Source organism: Corapipo altera, unplaced genomic scaffold (genome assembly GCF_003945725.1).
Source record: "Corapipo altera isolate COAL_440 unplaced genomic scaffold, ASM394572v1 52b, whole genome shotgun sequence".
In the NCBI taxonomy this organism is placed as follows: domain Eukaryota; kingdom Metazoa; phylum Chordata; class Aves; order Passeriformes; family Pipridae; genus Corapipo; species Corapipo altera.
In genome coordinates, this window is record NW_020884922.1 from 4,498,442 (window position 1) to 4,522,488 (window position 24,047).

Below are 24,047 nucleotides of genomic sequence, written 5' to 3' on the forward strand. Positions count from 1 at the left end.
TTTTTTGTGTTTTTTTTTTTACTGGTTTTTGTAATGTAATTGTTACACAAGTCTTTAAAACTGTGACTCTTCTAACTTTATAGCTTAGCTCAGCATTATCTTGCTAAGGATCTCATCCAATCAAGTTACTTAAAGTTTGCAGTTCTTTACTGTGAGGGTGGTGAGGCACAGGCAGGTTGCCCAGAGAAACTGTGGATTCCCCATCCATGGAAACGTTCAAGGCCAGGTTTGGATGGGGCTCTGAGCAACCTGGTCTAGTGTAAAGTGTCTCTGCCCATGGCAGGTGGGATGGAACTAGATGATCTTTAAGGTCCCTTCCAACCCAAGCCAATCTATGCTTCTGTGATTAAATAATTTATATGATGGGTGTAACCTACAGAGGTTTGAAAGATGTTTTTTATCACAAAACAAAACTTCTTCTTTACAAAATTTAAAAAAAAAAAATCACACATATGTTTTCCGTACCCATGCATGCTGTTCACTTTTCCCTCTGTTTCACCCCAGTTTGGGCCTTGTCCCAGAACTGTGGATAAAAACTTAGGTACAGAGACCTGGTTCAGCCAGCATATTTATGACTACGTGTATTTATATACATGTAAAATTACCTTAGTTTACAGCCGTAATTGTCTTGAGCGGAATGTATCTTAAACAATAAAGTCTATAGGTACCAATCTGTCTTGTGAGTTTTATTTCCTTTTACAGTTCTTGGGAGTGAGGTGGTGTTCTACAGGCAATGCTAGCAGTAACAGAGAGTCAGACAAAGGTGTTACAAGGTAGACAAAGATCGGTGAAGGAAATGAAACTGCTGTGAGCATGGGTGACAGGATCATCCTTTAATTTCTTGTATTTCAATATGATTAACAGGAGGAACCTTCTTCTTTTGCTTTTAGATGCCCATTTTCTTCCTAGCAATGGCATAAAATGTTTTTCATACACATGAAAAGCCTCACTTCGGCTAAATAGATCATTCTAGTCTGAATCTGGAAAGTCAATGAGAAATCAAGTTGCATTTAAGACATCTGTGCTTTTTGTACAGATATTTTTGAAGACGTAAACTCGTCATTGGTCTGTGGTCACAGCCTTGTGTTCAGACCAGTGGGTGGCTGAGAGTGCAGATTGCAAAAATGTGTGGTCGAGTGCATTGCACTAAATCATAGTGCGACTCTCTGTTAAATTCAATTTTTCATGCAGACACATCTTGAGGGGCTGCCATTCTCTGCACAGTATCAGTTCTCCTGTTTTCTCCCCCTCATACTTGAATATTTTAGACATTTTACAAAGTAATTCTTCCTTTGGGATGTATCAGCTTTAGAGCATCTGAATTAGTTAATTTTGAACTTTGTCTAGACTCTACCACCTTTCTCAGGACTTGGGCTGTCAATAGCTAGAAAATAAAAGCATGTAAATTCACTTAATTTTCAGACATCCTCTCAACAAGATAGGCAAAATTCTCTTAAGGGTGACCTGTAGAGGGTCCAGGGAGCCTGCAGAATGCCTCAGACCCTGGCAGACTCCCCCCTAGGGAGCCAGTATGCTTTAACCGGCTTCCCATTGAAGCAGCTGTAAGAAGTGAATGCATAAGAAAGAAAGGTAATGAAAACTGACAAGTTGAAAAGAAATTGTGAGTTTAATCTGCAAAGTTGTGCTTGAGGGGGCTTCCATCATGATATTCCTATGGAGTAGCAAAAAGAGAAAAAAATTAAGAAACTGCAGAGTATGATGAATTTACATAATTTTTTCTTGCACCAGGCGGTATTTATTAATTTCTTTTCTGCCACTTTGCAGCACCTCTTTGCCTCTCAAAAAGAGAAAATGAAGTATACAAAACCTGGCAGTCATAATGAATGTGTGAAATGCTCACAGATTATTTATAAGCATGCAAGTTATGTAGTTGTTGGAGATTCTCTCCCTTCTGCTCCTGCTTGGTGATGAAGAATGGTATTTTAATAGGCAGATGGTAAAGACAATTACAGTTTGGGGCTCAGCTGGGAGTTACATCAGTTTATTGCAAATTATTAGTTGATAAATGCTTTTGTTTACAAGCAAAGTCTTAAGCAGCTTTGTAATCAGTTTATCAGCTGCAAACTGAATTTTGACAGCTTGCCTTTGGGTATACAGTCACTTCTTTCCTGGCCATTTAGAAATCATGCTGACCAGGCAGGCAGAATGGCAGCTCCTATGCACCTGTATAATGCTCAGTAAACTGGTATTTCTTATTAAGCCTGTTTTAAAAGAAATCATCAAGTACAGAATCCTTCGTAATTGCTAATCCATGTTAGTGTGTGCAGCAAGAATCTTAAGTATTTTCTCATTCATAATCTTTTTTGTAGTTCCACTGCGACCAGAAGTAGCTCAGTCTTTGCTTTCTTTGCTTTCTGTTAACAGACTCTTACTAGATAAACTAACTGGGAGACTGGCAGTGGTTTACAACACATGTTTACCTTGGACACTGTATATAGCTTGGAAGGTGGCAATGCTTTTGATCATTTAGAGTTTTCAGTTAGTTTAATTCTAGCTTCTACTTCAAAAGATAGAACTATGATACCTGGCGTTTAACACATTTGGAGGAAATCTGGGGTATCTGTATGGGGGGTTGTGTGTGTGCAGTGCTTGGTTTTTTAAATGAAGTACTTTTTAAATAGAAAAGACTGGGTTACATGCTTATTGTAGCTTCTGTGGCATTTACATTTTAGACCATACTAAACGTGCAAATGTACTTTTAATGCCTTTTACTTAGTTGCTGGTTTAGTACGAGAAACACTGATTTGTCACAGTCTTCTTTCCACTGCAGCCAGTGTAAAACATTCTAATGGTTTACATAGGAGCAAGATTTTTTTTGGAATCAAGAAGTGCTTCTTTGCTTCCATGATTGTTACAGCCGAGGTAAACTAGTTTCTGAACTTCAGCCTGTGAGCTGAACATTAAAATGAGGAAAGTTCCAAGATAATTCGCAATAATAGTGACTGTTTTCTCAGGGTTACACTCACCTAAATGCTCCAGCTACTGTTCATTGTAAAAGGTGACTTTTGTTTCTCACATAGCTGTAAACTTTTTCTGGAGTGTGGCCCCTGTATTGAATAAGCAACCAGGTCTCATAACCAATATTTCTTACTTCAGTTTTACCATTCTATAACTTCTCCATTTCTCTTTTTATTTATTGTGTTGATTTCCTTTACAAATACAACCTATCACTACAGCTCCTGCTGTATAATCCTTCCTTCTGCCTAGGTACCTCTGCCATTCACTCTGCATTTGCCCAGGGGCAAGAAATGAGCCCTACAGTAGCAGGTGCAAGACAGTAGAAAATCCATTGATAAGATGCAGTGTACTCTGCTTTCCCTGTAAGAAAGAGGTGCCATTAAAGCATAGCTATTGTCTCATTTAATCACCTCTTTTTTTCATACACTCCAGCCTAACTAAATAACTCTGAAAAGACAATCCACAGGCATGATTGTGTTTGTAAGGCTACAAAAAGGTCACCTTACAGCTGTGCTGTTATGGAAGCGGGGATTGTAGGAATGTGTGTATCTGAAGCTCTGCTTCAGAGTAATTGGTTTCAGTGGTCCATTTTCTCTCTCTGAAACCTAGTGCATCCACAAAAGCTGGAGGAGAGCAGTGGGCGTCACCTGGGAATGTCTCCTGGGAAGCTCTTTGGAGAGTGCCCATTCAGTGGTCCTGCAGAAAGTAAAAGGGGAGATGAGTGTTCTGTGACAGTAAGTCCTAGATCCTTTGCAGTGGTTATGGGAGTGCAACATGGGCAATGTCAGCAAGGGTTTATCGGTTTTTTCCAAGCTGTTTATCATTTCCTTTCTGAAGGATTAGTAAATTCTGAAATAACACTCAAGTGAGACCTAATTCAAATGTAAAAAAGGTGTAGCACTCAATTCAAAACATAGGAATTAGCAAAGAAATGAGAAACAAAAAAAAGGAAGAAATTGGTAAACTTGGGAAAGAACTTCCTTGTTTGAGTTTATGCTGAATTAAGAAAATATAACAGGTTTAGCATTTGTGGCTGGCTTTAATTTCAACCTCTGAGCAGCAGACTTAACTTCTCGTGATATTACAGTTTTCAGCTTCATTCTGTAAGTATTGCCATTTGTGCCAAACATTTAATAGTTTTACGCTGTGGACTGTCGTCCACCAGGAGCTGATATCACCTAAGACTTTTTAGAGCCATCTAATAGAAAGATATGTATTCATTCTGATTAGCCCAGGATTTGAACGAGGGTCCCAGAAGAGATATATAAGCCTCTTAAATGCATAGAACTTCTAAGGATATGGGTTTAACTGTCTCCCCCTGTGGTAAATAAGCTGTGACAGCTCTATCAGGGGGGAAAATGGCAAATAAAATTACCACATTATTTTCCTCTGAATATTTTCGGAGGACTAATCTATTTTGCCTCTTTACCTAATAGAACTCTGTTGAGCTACATGCGGACATTTAATTGGAGGAAACACATAGAAATCCTCAAACAAACAAAATGCAGGCACGCAACAATGGAAAAAAAAAAAGAGGTCCAAATCTAAGTGTTTGTTACACTCCTTGCTCTGCAGAAACAGTGTGCTGCATTTGAGGTTCAGCTGATGAAGATTTTTGCAGAATTTGAGAGCTGCTGCAATACAGATGGTGATGTTAGTGATAGTTGTATTGCAGCAAGGGAAAGACCTACCCCTGACACTGACACCAAGATGCCAGGTTTGGGAGCTCTCTCCCTTAGGACTGGCGAGTTCCTTTCATATTTTTCTTTTCCTCTTTATCAGCTATATAATGCCTGACAGTTTTAACTATAAAATCATCTATTCAGATGAACACACTGTCAGCTGTCAGCATATGACTAAGCTGAAGTCAGGCCCAAAGCTCAGGCTGACTCTTGGGCAGGAGTAAGAGCTATATTCCTAAGGAGTATTTTCTTCCCTGTTTCTGGAAAGAGATTTTATATCTCAAAATGCAGGGATTTTAAAATCTCCTTTTTTAATTTGACTAATGCCTTTCAGGTGGGTATTTTTCTGTTACTTTGTTGTGAAAAATATTATTGCAGTTCCTTTATTTTGCCTTTTGTTTAGTGAGGTAAAAATTAAGAAGTCTTCATATTCTGTGCTGAACGCAAAGGTAATAGTAAAAGTGGAACAGAATTGTTTTGTCCATTGGTCTAATTTTATAGAGTATAATAGATTTTCCACTTTTTGCAGTCTGTATACTTATAGTATGCAGTGGGTTAGTCAAAATTAAAGGTCAAGTATCTTTTGGCAATCTCCTTTGATCAGTAAACAAGGAAAAATTAAAGAAGATGCTAAGTAATCATCTCATTAATGTAGCACTAAAGCTGTTTTTTGTGAGAGTTTGAGACATCTGAATTTGCAGGGGTGATTTTTGAGACAGTTCACTGAGAGATGGCTGGAACCGTGGCATTAAAATGCATTAATAGCAAAAATGCTGTGCAAAGTATGTATTTTGTGTACACATGTGAAAAATGCTAAGAATTATTTAGCAACTGGAAAGCCTGTTCACAAAATGTGTTTGATTTATTGCTGTATACACCACAGATCCGTATCACATATTCTTACATTATTTTATTCAAAAACTTGTATGAACCATGAGTTGGCATGTTGGAGAATACTGAGAAGGCATTAATCAACCCAAATAAACAAGTACATAGATCTATCTAACAACTATGAAGTAGTTAATAAATTTTTAGCAGTTTTATTACAGAAAAGAGGTCTAAAAGAGTAGTGCTTAATTATCTGGACTCCTCTGTGCTGGGCTCTCTTTTGATTGTATTAATGAAGCAGCTGGCCCATTGTTTCTCTTTAATTCCTCTATTGTTTTAAGAATATGTCACAGCTCTTTATTCTTTTATCAGGTGCTGTGCAGGAGGATTCACACAATAACTCATATTCCTACTGTATTTGCCAATGCACAAAGAAACCTCCAAAGCATTTTTCAAAGAAGGGGCACACATAATTTATAAGTTCTGTTCCTTGTACCACTCTACTGTCAAAAATTTCAACAGTATTGGATTTGAATGAATTATAATTTTTTTATTAAACAATGTGTGTACATATAGATATATGTACTTTGTTCATGTCAAAAATTAGAGATCTGCCCGGTAACTTGTGCCTACTGAAATGGCATTCATTGTGCTGTCATCACAACTCCATGGGTGAGAAGCAGGAAGAACCCAAATATGAAGATCCCATCCTGTTCTGATATGCAAATTCTCCTTAAATGCTTAACCTGTGCAACAAAGGAGGGAAAATAATAAATTAACTTCAACCTTCATTACCATTACTTAAAAGCATCATTTTTTACAAATTGGAATATTTCATTAGGAGAGGAAGGTCTAATTCAGTTTACAGTGCCTGGGAGTTGCTAAGAGTAACAGTCTGTTGTTTAAATAAATTCTGATAGTCTTTTGACCCTTCTTGGAAAAAGATGTGTGTACAGGAAATGGCTATTATGTTTTTGCAGTAACACAGTCAAATCCAGTAAGCATAAATTTTACTACACGAAAGTAATACTTCTGAATTAACTGGCATTGAATATTTGTTTTAATAGAAATTGCCATTGATTTCCTAAACTTCTGTGAAAGATGTATGCCATTTCTGGGTCAAGAAAACTAGACTTGGTTCAGCTAGGAAAGCCAACTGATATTAAAGACAGGAAAACTGGGGTTGCCTTTGAATATATGTTTATAGATCATGATGTTGCTTCATCTGTGAAACAGCTGTAGTCAATGGAAATACTGGTTTTAGCTACTTGCTTTCTAAAGTCACTTTTCCTAAAAGCAATGGTATGAATCAAGAGGCTTTATGGTTTCATCCATTTTGAAGGTCTTTTCTTTCAGTGGAGTTAGGTGAGTCTGTCCATCTATATATATTTTTTTTCAGACTGTGATCCACAGATTCCAAATGACCGTTCTTTAAGGTCTGCAAAGCACAAGTGAGAAAAAAAATAGCAGCCCACTATCAGAAGGCTCTCTGTGCAGATTTCTATGTCTTCCCTGGAAGTGGTGTAGAGTTCTGAGAATCAAAATGGGTGAAGGGCCATTGCCTTAATTAAATTTTCAGAGCAAATTGTTAATTCCAAATATCATAATAGACGTTACTTTGTTTAAAAAAAAAATGAAATGTAGAAGAAAAAAATAAGGGCTGTTAAAAAAAAAAAAAAAGGCAAGTTTTTTTCTATTTTAGGTGTCTGTCCTACATAAAGTTTTGTATTTGCATGCATATCTATCACCACATTACTCCCTTTTCTGAATTCAGAAGATAGAGTATTATTGCATCTAAGTATGATTTAATTGGTTCAATTTACTATATATTTTTTATACTAAGTGTGATTCCATATCTTGATGAGTCCAGATGTAGTTATGCTTCTGGTTTACAGCATCCCATTGCTTGCATTTTATTATTTTTACAAAGCAAATGTCTATCAATCACAGATAAATTAGAAAAAATTGTGCAAACATGACACATTGCTAAGATTTTTTCAGCATGCTATGTAATTATTAACCTGATTTTTTGCCATTGAGGGAAGCCATGAATTACAGATAGCATGGATGAAGTTAAATGCTTTTATATTAGATAAATTTTCTTATACAGTATTCTATATGTATGGCCATACAATATAATTGAAGCTTTGTCAGCCCTGTAGCCTAGCAACAGATAATACTGTTAGGTTACTGAATTGCTCCTGGTTGACAAGTAGGGAGTATTTTTGTGTTTATCATGTTTGCTAATGATGGGATCCTTTCCAAAAGGCTTGTCTTAATCTTAATTAGAGTTTATCAGCAGAGGTCTGCATGACATTGTGCAGACACTGATTTCATAAATAATAAAAAGTGCAAGTGAAAAATTTGGCAGGAGAAGAAGATATTTAAGACCACTGATTCTTGTAAGAGCAGCATGAATTTCCAAAATGTAATCAAGTTTGAACTGTGACTCTATTCTTTATTATCGAAACTTGCAGTACACTCCACTGCAGTTTTGACAGCAATTATGAGTATGATTTATAAGCTTCCTGTTAGGAACCAGATCTGTTTGCACAAGAATCTTGATCATAAACATTACAAAGAACAGTAAGTCCACAGTTTTTCAGGGACTTCAGGACCTTACTCTGTCATATTCATAGAAAGCTGGGGGTTTTTTTTATTTTCTGGGGGGTTTTTTTGGTTTAGTTTGGTTTGGTTGTTTTTTGTTGTTGGTTTTTTGTTGGTTTTTTTTGTTTGTTTGTTTGGGTTTTTTTAAATTTTATTTAGGGCTGTTGGTGTTTTTTTCAAGCAGCAGAAATATTTGCGGTGAAAGATGTAGACAAAAAAGAGAACCCTGAAATAAACTTTCTATTTGGTGGAAGCTCTGAAGGTATCAGATAACTGCTTCAGTGCCTGATGTCATTTGGTAAAGAACTCATGCCAATGCAATTGGAATGTAATTTTTTGCTCTGGTTTGCACATCATGATATTCTTTAACTTTCTCATCTTTTGATGTTTAAATAAATGAGCATTTTTAATTCCTTGCAATATGAACTAGAAAAAGCGTTCAAATAAATGCATAGCATTTACAGACACTTTTATTCTCTTCTTATGTTTGATATGTGTGTGGTATATATCACATAAATTTCTTTGGTTTAACTTTAGATATAAAACAGTACATTGCAGGCTCAAGAAGCTTATTTTCAATTTCACAGAGCTCTCCAATGTTTCAAAGCCTTCTGGTAATCTAAAACCTTCCTTTCTGCACTGGCACAAGAGTAAGACTCTTCTTACCCCACCACATAAAACCACTAAGACCCCTTTCAGTATAAATGACGTGATGGAGAGGAAAGGTAGTCAGGTCTTCCCTTGCATACTCCCCACAGGCACACACCTTTCCCTAGCTATTGCCTCTGATGGGCGGTATGATTTGTCCTGAGATAAGAACACCAGGTGGGAATTGTCCTAAGAACAGAACACGGGGTGGGAATTGCGGGAGGAACTGCCTGGATTGCTTGCATAATGAACGCATTCCAGAGCGGGGGGGTGGGGGGGGGGGGGGGGGGGGGGGGGGGGGGGGGTCTGTGATGATTTTGGTTGACTTTGGTACACTTCGGCCTGCAAAAGGGTATAAAATGCTGGTGGAGACCGGGCCAGCTGGGCAAACTGGTCTCCCAAGGTTGCAGGCAGCTTCCAAATGGATTCCCCCCACCCTACCCCGCCCTCGGCAGGGACTCCTGCAGTGTATGTCCAGCCCGCAGATGGGGAACACTCAGTTTTGTACGGATGAGTAAAAGCACTTAAGATCCTGTCACATACGGAGATAAAATCCTAAAGTAGTTAAATGGGTGCTTTGTTGCTTTTAAATTGTGCATTCTGTAAAGCCAAAGACTGTAAACGAACCTGTTTGTTTTATAACCCTTTAGACTTACTTATAGTATATACTGCATTGACAAGATTTAGATACCATATTATCCATAAATTGAATTATAATCATCCACATAATTACTGTTATATTTCTTGCACCTGACTGAGGGTCTTCCCCTCTACTACTCTGCCACAATGGATGACCAGTGTACTCATTATGGGCAAGAAGAGGCCCAAAATCACCAGTCTTCTGTTGTCTTGTCTTCAAATCATATAATCATGACTATTTCAGAGGCACTGTCTGTCCCTCATCTCTATTAGAACTTATCTGATTGTTCATCCTATCTCTTCTTCTGATGCCTGTGTCTGTCTTAGGATTGAGACACTTGGCCTGGTAAAACTTTGGTAGAACAATTTCACTCTTACAGGCTTTTTCTAACTAAAGGAAGAGTTGGTTAAAAAAATCTAGTCAGTTTAGTGAGAACTTCATCTCATATAAATAACAGTCCTTTATGTTTGCTTCTGAAATCTTCACATCATTGCAAATATTTCATGCAAACATCTTCCTATCTCCTTCTCGTCACCGCTGGTACTTGGCTTAGGCTTCCATATTATCCCTTTGAAAACCTGTTGTTAACACTGCCCTTTGCTTTATGAAAAGCTGTTGTGCTCCTGGGAAATTGCTGTATATATGTCAGTTGTGTGTTAGCCTGTGGAAATGTTTGTAGGAAGCAAGAACTTTTTTCCTGTTTTGTAGCTGCCACCTGTAAGGAAGCCGTTATCTCTGACAAAGATGTCTGGGGAGCACAGTAATTCAAATGATAGTCAAAGTTGGAACTTCCTATTAAATTTGGAAGCCTCTGCTGAGTGCTCTGCACTTGACTGACTTGTACTCTTTCCTTGACTGTGGAGTAGAAGGCTCAAGAAGACTTTTCCACAGTCTTCCCGTTTTGCATGCAGGTCAGGGGAATAAAGTCATTTACATCTTTCAAGACAGAGGCCCTTGCCTTACCCTGTGCAGGGAAGCATAGAAGGGGACAAGTGAGGACTGCACCCTGTGGGTGATTTTTGCTGCAAAGGTGTTATGCTTCATTTCCAGTAACTGGAAGAATGCATCCTTTGGGAGTTCATCTGGGGATCTAACTTAACACAACATCATGTGCTGATGAAAACATGGGCCTGTATGTCATGATCACTTAAATGCCTCATTTCCTATAGAGTGGGATGAGAGAAAACAAAATAACAGTGTACTTCTTGGTTCTGAATCCTGCTGGGCTGAAGATTTGTATTCATATGCAGGAATGGATTTAACTTCTGTAGTTCTGGTTACATTTATTAAGCCAAGCTAGAGACTGTTGGGCTTCCAAAGCCATCACACATCCCACCCAGCTGTGCCTGCCGTAGGTGTGACAGTCTGCAGGAGATGGGTGGATCAGGCAGCTGGGGTCACTGCTCCCTTCAGCTGTCCGAGTTTAATCTGTTGCTGAACAGGAATCAACACCCTGAGGAGCTCTAATGCCAGGAGACTGAGTCAGCCTTTTAGCTGATCCAGACTGATTGCAGCTGGAGACCCAGTAATCACTCTTTTTTTGGAGGTTGGGTTTGTTTTTTTCCCCCAAGGGTACAGCATGTCGAGACATTTGCTGGGATAGAGAAAGTCTCAGATTTGCACCATTTAATGCTGTAATCTTGGAGGCTAGTAAACCTTAGTATTCTTTGGTCCCCTCACATTAAATTTTTTGTAAACTTTGGAGCACCTTCAACTGCTGTATTACTGAAGGGTGAATACAAAAACACTTTTCTGCTTTGAAACTTCTACACCACTTTGAGGTCTGGAAGCTTAGCATATTTTATGACTGAAACACACTGTTACTGATGCTGTTTTGTTTGTTCATCTTTGAAAGCTAATAGACTGGTTTAATTAATTGTCCAAGATTTCTCTAAAACAATGTCCTAATTCTTCCATTTAGCTGTGGCATATCATACACTGTTGTTATCTCCTCTACCAGATTTTTGCAACAAGTTGTTTTAAAACTATAATCTCGTTGAGGGGGAAAAAATGAAGTGCAGTTGAAAAGGCAGTTATGCCAAAAGATAAACACAGCAATATTACTTATCAAAACGAGTACAGTTTTTGCTTGCCTAATGAATGCAACATATAGGTTTTTCTATATATACAAAACCCAAGGAAAAAAAAAAGCTTTATAACATATAAAGTATGCAACATTATTTCAGGCATAACTGTATTGGATATGCATCTAGGCCTGAGAGTGTAGATAACACAATATAAGTGCTTTGCCTGTCTAAACATGTTAAACAAATGAGCATTCACTATCACATTCAAATACATTAGTAGATGTACTCGCATAGTTAATTTTCTTTTTAATGCACTACACGTGACATTTGCTATAGTGTATCTTTCTGTTTGATGAAAATTCTTCTACTTCCCCCCCCCCCCTTTAAACAGACCTTTATTTGAATAAGCCTTTATGGAACAGATCTTTGGCATATCTTCTTTTCAGGAAGTTCAGTCAGTGTAAGCAGAGATAAAGCAGTCATGTTACGAAGAATATTACATAAGGGAAGATTTTTTAGAGAAAAAGGGTGACAAACATAAGGGAGGGGAAGAACGCCCTTAAGAGGAAATCTGATTTCTTTCTTGCAGCTGTTTGATTTTATTGAGCTGTGATTTGCTATTCAAAATAAAGTGAACTTGGAGTTACGAAAAAATATACAGGAAGTTTGGTGAAAATAATGATGAGAAAAGTGCTGTATAAATTATTTTCACCTATATCTTGATTTTCATATTGCTGTCTTTTTAGGAGACAAAATGAAAAATTCAAATGAATGTTCATAGTGCAAATAGTTAGGAAAACTGTCCCCAAACTGTTATCCTTATATATGAAAATTCCTATATTGATAGAAGGAAGACAGTAAAAGTAAAAATTATATGCCTCTTTACCTTGAATAAGCCATTGAAATTTAAAAAAAAAAAAAAAAGGAGTATGAAGATATGGCACTGATGTTTTAAGGTCTGGAATCTGATATCATCAATTAAATCTTTCTGCTTTTATGTTTCCTGTAGGAGGGCAGCTTTGGTGTACCACAACCAAGGCCATCTCAGAGGGTGAAGAGCTGATTGCCTTTGTTGTAGATTTTGACTCAAGGCTGCAAGCTGCTAGTCAGATGACTCTCACAGAAGGCATGTATCCTGCACGCCTGCTGGACTCCATACAATTGCTCCCTCAACAAGCTGCAATGGCATCTATTTTGCCTACAGCTATTGTGAACAGTAAGTGATGAATACTATTCTCTGGCTGTTTTTTAAAACAGCAGTACTTTAAGGCACATATGAAGAGCTAATCAGCAATAGTGAATTCAAGACCACAGAAACCACACCACAGCTCGAAGCCTGCTTTTGTTCCCCTATCATCTCAGATGAACTCACAGCTGTAAAAGGAGTAAAAACAGCAGTCTGGCGAGAGCCTCACCCAGAGTACCCAACCTGCCCTCGTGTGGACGTTCTGTGATCTGCTGCCAGAGGCAGTAGGATCAGAAACTGTTCAAGTAGATAAGATAGGTCGGCTAGCTCTCAAAGTCCAGCCTCTGGTGCTCAAGGAAGCTTATTGCTTACAGATGCAGCTTCTGGTAATAATTAATGATACTCAGTGGTAGAAAAGAAACACATCTCTTCAGTGGTTGTTTTAAAATGCAGTGGAGATCATGCCTTATAGCAGTGGCTATCCAAAAATGTATTTACGTCCTCTGTCATCAATAGACCCTGTCATGGACAAAATACAGTATGCAATTGAGTGCTGTCCTTAAGAGGAGGGACATGAATGTTCCTGAACGGGGAAAATTCAGCTTGAATTAAATTTTATATCTTTAGGTTTTTATTAATACTGCTTTTAAACTTTATACAGCCCTGGTTCCTCATTCTCCTTTCTAAGTACATTTCAAATATATTGGCTGCTACCATGATCCTCACTAGCCATCACCTAGACTTATTGCACATTCTTACCTCTCAGCACTTTGCAAGTCTATTCATTTAGACTCCATGTTGGAGCACTTCTCCATGTTTCCTGTGGTTTCTAACTATTATAATTAGTTATAGTGAACTACTAAACACAGTATTTCAGGTGTGAATGTACATGCAAGCACATGATCTGCCACTCAGACTCACACCTAATAATACTGAGTCTTGAACAGTTGCAACGTTTTGAAGCTCTTCAGACAGGACTAGTTAAAATATCCATGGTAATACATTTCATTCCATGTTTTTCTTTTATTGTTATTGTTGTTTGTTTTTTGTAAGTGCTTATTTTCTGGGTAAACAATTCTGATAGCTACACATTTATTGTTAGCCTGTTTTAAAAGATAAACGTTTCAGTGTCCAAATCATCCAAGTACTCCCTTCCAGAGAGTGAGTTACAATATCCTCATGCCCCTTTAGCTAAGCACATTCATTTTTACCCCAGCAGTGGGATAGCTGTGAGCTGATACACTTGTTCACAGAACAAGCAGTTAGCATTGCACAGGACCTTTCCAAAAGAAGGTGTCAGAAGCAGCTAAAATGACATGAAGTCACCAAAGGCAGGGAAGACCTGTGTTTATAGTCAGCAGTTACAAGGGAGCCACTGGAATGAGTTACCTTGCCTAAAGGGCAAAGACTCATGCACAGCTTGTTTCAGCTGAGTGTGTATTCTTGCATAAATCTACAAGGCCAACTCTGGTCTTTGGCAAAGTAGTCAGGTTTCTACAGCATTGCACTTCTGGAAACACAATTGCTGTCAGCACTGCCTTTTACAGAGCCCTGGAAAGCCACGCTGAACGTTGCTAAGACAAGTCTAAGTTTATGGTCCATCAGCTCTTTCTATACAGGTTTAGCAGCAACTCAGTAACCTCTGTATTCTTGACCCCAGGAGAATACTTAAACAGCAAGTGTCACTGCTGAGATCTTTCCACCCTGGTTCCAACTCTGCCTCTGACCAGACGGGACTGCTTTCACATTTCATTGTTGAGTTGATGAAATTCAGTTTGTTCATTGAAGTCTTAAACTAGATGCAAGTCCAGTAATATGCCAAATGCACCTCTAGATCTGCAGTGAGACGTGTCTTAACATACTTTCTCTAGATCTCTGAAAAAAAGTCAGTTTCTAGAAAAAGTAGGTATTGTAGGTTTGGGGATTTTTATGTTTCCTAACATTTTCTAGTTTAAAGAAACAAAATTAGGATATCACTTTTGGCTCATTCAGCTTCAGCTTGAATGTTTCATTTCCTGAATTGATCTATATAAATATTTGGAAAATACCCATTGAAATAAATTGAAATATTTTGCTTTTAAATAATTAAAACATTAGCTTCAAGTAGTCTTTATCTTTTTTGCATCACTTTAGAGGAGTAATTAGTTTCAGATCCCATCCCTGTATACTGTTCTCCCTGAAATTCCATCCTCTTACTGTGCAAAACTCCTCAAATGCATTTGGTCTGCTTGGTGTATAGTGGCAGTCACATATTCACCATATGTAACTCCAGATACAGACTGTCCAGGCCATCTAGCCAATAGGAAATAAAGATGACCAGAAGTCAAATTCATTAAGGTAATCAGAAAGTTCAATACTGTGATGGAATGCAGTTAAATTAATTCAAATAGGACTTGTTGACCATATCAGAATTTCCTGTTACTACTTTTGGACTTTCTCTTCTGTGGAAACCTCATTGGTTCAACTTTTTTAAACCATTTGAAGCCAAAAGCAAATGTTGAAATGTCAGCTTTAGCACGAGATGGACATTTCAAGTGATACAAGCTACACTGGTAATGTTTTAATAGTGGTATATGTTGAAATACTATCTGGTCCGTTAAGTGGTTGTGTCTTAAATCCATACACGATTATTCAGTGGCAAAGGGCAAAATAGAAATTGGTAGTGGTATAAATACTTTCTGCAAATTTATGAGCAGAAAAATAGACAAGTATTAGCAATGCAGTCAGAGGAGCAAACTAAGCAATGTAAATTTTGGCTGCATTTGTAAATATTTGGCAAATAGAAGACTCATCCATTTCAATGGGTTGGAGTCTTCAACTTTCTTCACCCAAAGGAATTGGAATAGACTAGTTGTCCTATAAACTTCAATATTTGACATTAAACATAAATTGTCACAAATAATAATGAATTACATCATCAGCTACGCATGCCATGTTTTCAGAACAACCAGCCGTTCTTGAAGTTAATTACAATCTCTAGCAGCTTCTTGCATTCTGAAGTCGGGGGAGTTTTGATGTTGACCAAGATGTGTTTTGATGTTGACTGCAATTGCTCATTGCCTGATCATGAGGTCAGCTCTCACAGATTGGAGTCACTCATAATTTTATGTCAAAAACAGGTGAGAAATGTCCAGACCAGATGCAGAGAATTATCCTAGGCCTATGGCAACTCCTGAAATGTATGTGTGAATGGGAAGAGTATTAATTGACTTAAACCAAAAGTATAGAAGGGACTGTTCTTGTCATTTAACACTATAAACAAGTTCTAATGCTCAAGTGTGGACCTTGTCACAGTTTAATTTACTCATGTAGATGTGCCTCAAAAGGGCAGGGATTTCGTCTTGTTCTTACTGATAGGATGGAAGGTTCAGCTTTCAGAAAGGTCAAATGGGTCTTTTGTCCTTCTGAGACAGATACATGAATTACGGTGTAGGTGTCCTCTGACAGGATATTAGCAACCAAATATCTGTCCACTTGGTGTAAATACACCATATGCATTATTACTCTTCACATTACTAGAGTTTGCATCTTTTAGTCCATGACCAAAATCCCAACTCCTCTAGCTGCTGGAAGCATTCTGTGCAACCTCTGCATAGTCTCCCATTAGAGAGGCTGCTGACACTTTGGGATAGGACACAATGAAAAATTGCCTTATTCTTAGTAAATATCCCTTTTGTGCAGTGAAAAGTGGAAAAACAACAATTTACCAAAAACAAGACAACAGAAAATACATAGGAAATTTCAATTTCTAATATTAATAAGAACAGGAACCCAGGAAATAGACATGCTACTTAATATTATATTGCATTCAATATGATAGGGTCTTAAGGAAAAGTAATCTAGTTTGGCCTCCTGGATATCAGAGCAACAGGATCTTACAGTAATAACTGCATAAGCATTCTGAAAATACATGTTCTTCAGAATGATTTGCAGTTAGCACTCAAAAATTCCAAGGCCCAGAGCTGGAAAGACTTGAGCGCACAGGAAAAAAAGCGTAATTGAAAGGTGTCCCCTACTGAGTAGTGATGTATTGAAAAATACAGCTTAGTTCTTGAATTAATACTGTATGTTCCAAATAAACATTTAATTTAATTTAATTTAATTTTTTAAAATAATTATGTGCCAAAAACTTCTAGCTGTTTTCTTTATGCAACTTTTTTTAAAATGTCCTTTTGAAAGAAACAACTGTCTCACATGTTAAGTCTCCCATCCGCAAGTCACATTTTAATAAACCCATGTCTCTTCTTCAATATTTTATTAAATAAGCATGTGTTTAATGGGGAAGGGGGGTGAATTAATCCACCTATGTTAATTGATTGGCACCAAGTGCACTGTAGCTAATCTACACTGCATATGTTTACTTGTAGAGGACATATTCCCTTGCAAATCCTGTGGCATTTGGTACCGAAGTGAGCGGAACCTGCAGGCCCATCTCATGTATTACTGCAGTGGGAGGCAAAGAGAGGGGCCGGCGCAGCTGTCAGAGGAGAGTGAAGACAGTGCTCAGCAGATATCCAGTGTCTGCCCCTTTCCGCAGTGCACCAAAAGTTTTTCGAATGCAAGAGCTCTGGAAATGCACCTAAATTCTCACAGTGGTAAGTACCATGTATTTTCATGGATCATCTTCTAGATTTAGCTATTTGAAGAATTATTCACTGCAGACATTCAGAGGATCAATGTCTCTCCAAATATATGCAAATATTGCTTGTAGATAATACCAAAATGTCAACAGTTTCTGACCTGTGTTCTACACCAAACACCTCTCCCAGGTAACTGGTGTCATTTATCTACTAATCCTCATTTGAATGCTATTTCTCTCTTAGTGTGTGTATACACAGGTACAGGCAGCATTTCTTTACTGGTGGAGGTATGCTCAAGAATTCAGACACGATTAATTACTTCAGGATTCTGTCTACCAAATATGAGTTGGCTAGATTACAATCTCTACCTGCCCTATTGCGCTGCTCAGGAGAGAAAGACACACAGTCAGAGAGCAAGACCTTGTGAAGTAAGATATTAGTGTCCTAGAGTAGGCTTCTTAGGCAGAAGGCTTTAAGATCATGGTCCAAAACTTTGTGCTTTTACCAGGACACTTGTTTCATAAAAAACTTCTTGTTTGATAACAATATGCTTTTCCCTTGTAATAAGTATAAAACGGGGATAGTATTTTAGAATCACAGAAACAAAGAATCATAGGATTGCTTAGATTGGAAAAGACCTCTGAGATCATGAAGTCCATCTGTTAAGCCAGCACTGCCAAGTCCACCACTAAACCATGTCCCTAAGCATCACATCAGCAGATCATTGTAGATGACCAATTTTGAATTGCATTGGGACTGGAAAAACAAGTGAGTTTGCAGGACATTCTGCACTGGAGTTTTCAGTAGCAGAGAAAACCTAAAAATAAAGACTACAGTGTCAGTGTGTGGTGTGTTGGCTTTCTGGTGTACAGAGCTGTGTCTGGAAAGATGCAAGGGCTTTACAGGTCTTCCCAATCCTCCTGGTAAATGAATGAAGTCTAAAGGACACTAATGAGTGCTTTAGTCATAGAAGAAAGCCTTATTCAGCTGCAGTGTAAAAGCTCCTGGGGCATTAGGAACCTACTCTGTGGATTTGGTGAAGTGAAACACATTCCTGTGATACTTGGGCAGCAATTGCAAATCTAGAAGGCATCATGTTGCCTTGGAGGTGTTTGGTACCTCCCAGAACAGGACTAGAAGAGCTTTGAGTGAAAACTCCTTTGTATATACAACACAGGCAACCCTTAGCCATTCAATTAGAGGTCAGATCTTTTTGTGCTTCGAAATCTTCACTTTGAATATCAGGCTATTGCCATTTTCTGTCTGTTGCCTAGCAAATATTTCACTGTTCAGTGAACCAGCAAAACCACAGGCTACAGCAGCTTCAACAAGAGCAGGTGAATGCAACCCAACATGTCTTACAGCCTAATAATTATAACCTGGTACTCTGGGAAGATAAACAGATTAATTTCTCCCCAAACAGAGGAAAACTCTGAAGTCTTAGCCATTGTGCAAAAGATTTGCTTCAGCTATTTGCATTCGGTGGCATACCTTTGGCTTAGTTGGCTTAGGTGTCCAGGGTTTAGAGCTATGAGCTGTGAATGACTCTGTCTGCTTGTAATCTGGAGATAAGCATCTCTGTAGGTATTTCTTAGAACAGAGGCTGGATCTCAGGCTGTTCCCTTTATTTTTAGTCATAAACCAGTCTGTTCAATCATTCTTGCTTTCTTTCAGATCCTGTCAGTCTTAATTTTTCTATACACATTATCACACCTTTTGCATCCCGTTTCCAAATCCCCTGTAACCTTTGGAAGCCCTGAGTTTTCTTCAACTTCTGTTACTGTTCCAGCTGGAGGCTCTAGCAGACACACACCACTGGAACATGGAGCCCTGACTGAAATGCAAAGTCCATAGACATCCTGCTGTCACTGTACCATATGATGGGGAAGCATATAAAGCACCATCTTGTGGCAGTGGAGGTGCTAAAGCCTCATAGGGCCTCCTGGGGAAGAAGTGCCTGACAGGAGCAGGCACTGATTAAAATGCTGTGTATCTCCTTGGTTCCCTTCTGGCCTCTGCAGCCAAGAGCAGGTCAAATTTCAAATGTCATTCACAACTTTGGGGGTCACTGATGCTAGGGGAGAAGTGAGGACCTCCAGATAAAACAGAGTAACTTCCCACAGAGTGATCTGCAGTATTCTTACAGTTTCATTTTGTCCAACTACCACCAACCTGATTTATCTAACTAAGGTGTGGTATATGTCTTGATGTATAGGCAGAGCAAATACTCATTTTTAATTCTGAATATCATCCCTACCAATATTTTTTCATGTTTTATTGTCTAAAAGGTAACCAGAATCCATGTTGTTGCAGTAAAGAAATTTAGTCTTATCTCTTTTTAAAGCATTTTCTGTTTCACAATGCTATGAAACACAGGGGTTTTTGTTTAATCAGTGACTGTAAGATGGCTTCAAATGTACTGTTATTGATAGGGAAAGTGGTAGTGAATACATGAGGAAAAGGTGTTGTATTATAGCAATAGTTGCCAATGGCCATTATATGTGGAAAATAAAATGTCAGTGAAGCTGTCTTACTGCTCCTGCTGCCTTAACAATGAACACAACTTATCAGTCCTTTCTGATGAGGATAGATCTGTAGCCTGTTCCCACACTACAGCCAACCCACGCAAACAAAGAGCTCAGCATCAATAACACTCAAAATGCTACTTCTGCTTTGTCTGTGGCTTTCAGGCACTCTTGAGGGCTGTACCTCAAGCCATATCATAACCTTGAACCTCTTGACCTTTATGTGCTTTCTGTGCATTCAAAATTTCCAGTGATTGTATATGGGGAACATTATGTCTCCCTTTAGTTGTAACTGTAATTTCAAAGACTTTTTCATTTAGAATAAGTTCAGTCTATTTTTATCTTTTCCCTTGTTCTTTCCCTTCAGTTCTGCTGAATGCATGCAAATACTAGGGCTCTCCAAAGCAGAGCAGAAGTCTGGGAATAACCTCTAGCGGTTTGAGGAAAGACCAATTCAAGTATTTTCAGGGTGACTAATGCCATCTCATCAGAAGAAAATTAATCATTCTCGCTGTGTTTGTACCTTTTGTGCACTTGATTTTCCAATATTCCTCACGACAGACAAAATAGTCACTTCATTTTGTATTTTACTTGTCTTTTCTACAGGAGTGAAAATGGAAGAATTTCTCCCGCCCGGTGCTAGTCTGAAATGCACAGTTTGTACTTACACTGCAGACTCAGTGATTAACTTTCATCAGCACCTGTTCTCGCATCTTACTCAAGCTGCCTTTAGATGCAATCACTGCCATTTTGGCTTCCAAACTCAGAGGGAGCTACTGCAGCACCAAGAGTTACATGTCTCTGGCAACAAAATCCAGAGAGAAAGTGACATTGAACACTCTCCAAGTGGAAACGAAGAAGGTTTACAGCCAGCAACGGACCTGTTAAGCAGAAATGATGTTCCCCAGAGCCAAAAGACCATGCAGACTAAAGATGCAAGTTCTGATACAGAGCTTGATAAATGTGAAAAAAAGGCTCCACTTTTCCTTCCAAACCAGAGGCCAGAAACACAACCTGCAGCAAATAAGCAGAGTTTTTCATATACTAAAATAAAATCCGAACCATCCAGTCCAAGACTTGCTTCATCTCCCGTTCAGCCTAATATTGGTCCTTCTTTCCCAATGGGACCTTTTCTCTCCCAGTTTGCTTTTCCCCAAGACATCACTGTGGTTCCTCAGGCTTCAGAGATATTAGCCAAAATGTCAGAACTGGTCCATCGAAGACTGAGGCATGGAAGTAGCAATTATCCTCCCGTAATTTACAGTCCTCTGATGCCTAAAGGGGCTACATGTTTTGAGTGCAACATAACATTCAATAATTTGGACAACTACTTGGTTCACAAAAAGCATTACTGCAGCAGCCGATGGCAGCAGATGGCGAAGTCCCCAGATTTTTCCAGTGTTCCAGAAAAAATTCCAGAAGCTGTCAGTCCCAGTAATGGTCAAAGCTCTATAAACATCCTGAATGCAGCTCCTCACACATCAGATCCAGAGAATCAACTTCTGCAGACATCTTGCATAAACTCTTCCAGCGTTTTAGATTTGATCGGGCCAAACAATAAAAGTCATGAAAAAGACTTTACTGCACAACCCAAGAAGTTGTCAACTGCAAGCAACGGTGATGAGAAGATAAACGGAAAACCTTCTGATGTGAAAAATCCCAGTGCTCCTTTAGTAGAGGGCGAGAGTGACCCTAACAAGACCACATGTGAAGCTTGTAATATTACTTTCAGCAGACATGAAACCTACATGGTCCACAAGCAGTATTACTGTGCTACTCGCCATGATCCCCCACTGAAGAGGTCCGCTTCCAACAAAGTGCCTGCCATGCAGAGAACAATGCGTACTCGGAAGCGAAGGAAGATGTATGAGATGTGCCTGCCAGAGCAAGAGCAAAGGCCACCACTAGTTCAACAGCGATTTTTAGAAGTGGCTAATCTTGGCAATCCTTGTACATCTACTCAAGAGTCAACAGAGGGTCTTGGAGATTGTTACCATCCACGATGTGATATCTTTCCAGGAATAGTCTCAAAGCATCTGGAAACATCACTGTCTATTAACAAGTGTGCTCCAGTTTCAAAGTGTGATACTCCCCACTCCACTGTATCTTGCTTGGAGATGGATGTGCCAATAGATCTCAGTAAAAAGTGCTTGCCCCCATCGGAGAGGACGTCCACTTCTCCCAAAAGGCTGCTGGACTACCATGAGTGCACTGTGTGCAAGATCAGTTTTAACAAGGTAGAAAACTACCTGGCTCACAAGCAGAATTTTTGCCCTGTCACTGCCCATCAGCGCAATGACCTGGGACAAATCGACAGTAAGGTGTTTCAAAACCCAGAAAGTGAAAGAAACAGCCCAGATGTCAGTTATGAGAGAAGCATAATCAAATGTGAGAAAAATGGAAACTCAAAACAGTCCTCTCCTAATGGAAACTTATTTTCCACACACTTAGCAACACTTCAAGGACTAAAAGTCTTTAGTGAAGCGGCCCAGCTTATTGCTACAAAAGAAGAAAACAAACATTTGTTTCTTCCACAATGCCTTTACCCTGGAGCAATAAAGAAAGCTAAAGGAGCAGATCAGCTTTCTCCATATTATGGAATAAAGCCAAGTGATTACATTTCTGGTTCTCTCGTCATTCATAATACTGATCTAGATCAAAGCACAAATACAGAAAGTGAATCTCCGAAAGGCCAGGTACCTTCGAATGGATGTGCTGTGCAGAAGAAAGAATCTCTTCCACTACTGCCGAAAAACCGAGGCATGGTAATAGTTAATGGGGGACTAAAACAGGAGGAAAGACCTGCCGGTAACCCACAGCAAGAGAACATTTCCCAGAATCCACCGCATGAAGATGGGCACAAGTCTCCTTCTTGGATCTCTGAGAATCCCTTAACTGCAAATGAAAATGTCTCTCCAGCAATTCCTACAGCAGAGGAACAGTTGTCTAGTATAGCTAAAGGTGTGAATGGCTCTACCCAGGCTCCAAGCAGTGGAAAGTACTGCCGACTGTGTGACATCCAATTCAACAATCTTTCAAACTTTATAACTCATAAGAAGTTTTATTGCTCTTCACATGCAGCAGAACATGTCAAATGAAACAATCGGTCACCTTTGGTACCTGTGTTTAGCATAGTGTTCCATACAGTTTAAAGAAAGCTGTTTGAATTACATCTGGACAATCAGGAGATTTCACTATTGCTGAGTTGAAGACTTAAAGGTGTAATTTCATTACAGTCCATTAGTAAAGTGTATTATTGGTGCCATTTTCAAAAATATTAATTTATTTTACCAGCAGTATTCATAGCTGTAGTTATGTTATTTTTATTTAAAAACTTTATATTAAAGTCATTTGTAATGTTATTGTATAGTTATTGTGTAGCACATATGGTTTGCACTGTATAGTAGATTTTAAAGAAAATAGTCGCAAACAATACAGAAAAGCATTTTAGAAATAGCTTCAAAAGCACTTGTGTATCCTGATTTTTTTTCTTATATGCTGTTGCAGATATATGTATATGCTAAAATATAACTTGCAAAGAAGTTTCAACTATGCTGTGAAGTTCGCCTTAAAAATTTCAATTTTTTGAACAATTGGGCTCAGTTTGCACTTTATATTTTAGCAGATACATTACCTTAGTCATTAGGCTTTGCATTTGTATGTAGCAGTATGTTTCTGTCCACTTTCTTAATCTGAAACGTACGTTAAATGAAGATGGCATTTTCTTTCTTGTATAGTACTTGTATTTTCTTTTGCTGATGCATCTCTGTCTCGATTTTTAAACCTTTGCTGTTAAATGCAATACTTTATAAAGAATGAACAAAATTACTGGAAGCAGTATTGTAAGTAATGAGGTCATATCAATCAGTTTTATCTTTTGAAAGGCACAGTCTAAAACAAAACCTAAACTCAATGCTGCAATTATGAATCTAATTCATATATAAGATATATTTAAATATAAGAGTAGCAATACTGCAACTGGTGATCACAAAGATAATGTTCTACTTCTGATAGAAATAATTTCTCAACAAATGTTGTTACTATGCATGTATATGGATGGAATAAAATTCCAGATCATTGGAGAAGTTTGGCAGTAATTTCTTTAAATTTTTTTTATTCTGTTATTCAAGGTACATTTAGAGCTCCCAAACTGTAATGAATCTCTTAGGAAGAGGCTAACATTGCCTCCTCTTCGATGGAAGCAAAGTGTTCAATGAGAAAATGAATACAAAGGATGCCTCCACTTCCAGGGAGTCCCTGCTGACAGGTCACTTGTGCAACTAAGTTTAAGACAACCTAGTGAACTAAAAGATAAAATGTGAAGGTCTGAAACCAGGAAGGCTGT

At 38.4% G+C, this 24,047-nt stretch overlaps 1 protein-coding gene across 6 annotated transcripts in view; it reads left to right on the forward strand.

Annotated features, from left to right (window-relative positions):
• Window positions 1–23,787, forward strand: part of ZFPM2 (zinc finger protein, FOG family member 2) — a 306,960-nt gene extending 283,173 nt beyond the window's left edge. For 4 of the 6 annotated variants that reach the window (XM_027657044.1, XM_027657047.1, XM_027657043.1 and 1 more), the window contains 3 exons: window positions 12,421–12,627; window positions 16,965–17,192; window positions 20,309–23,787. In XM_027657044.1, the coding sequence (XP_027512845.1) occupies window positions 12,421–12,627; window positions 16,965–17,192; window positions 20,309–22,800 (2,927 nt within the window). In that variant the 3' untranslated portion in view covers window positions 22,801–23,787. Of the gene's footprint in view, window positions 1–8,283; window positions 8,395–12,420; window positions 12,628–16,964; window positions 17,193–20,308 lie in introns of those variants that run through there. The other 2 variants (XM_027657049.1, XM_027657046.1) reach the window with 2 other exon arrangements.
• Window positions 23,788–24,047: the final 260 nt, after the last annotated feature.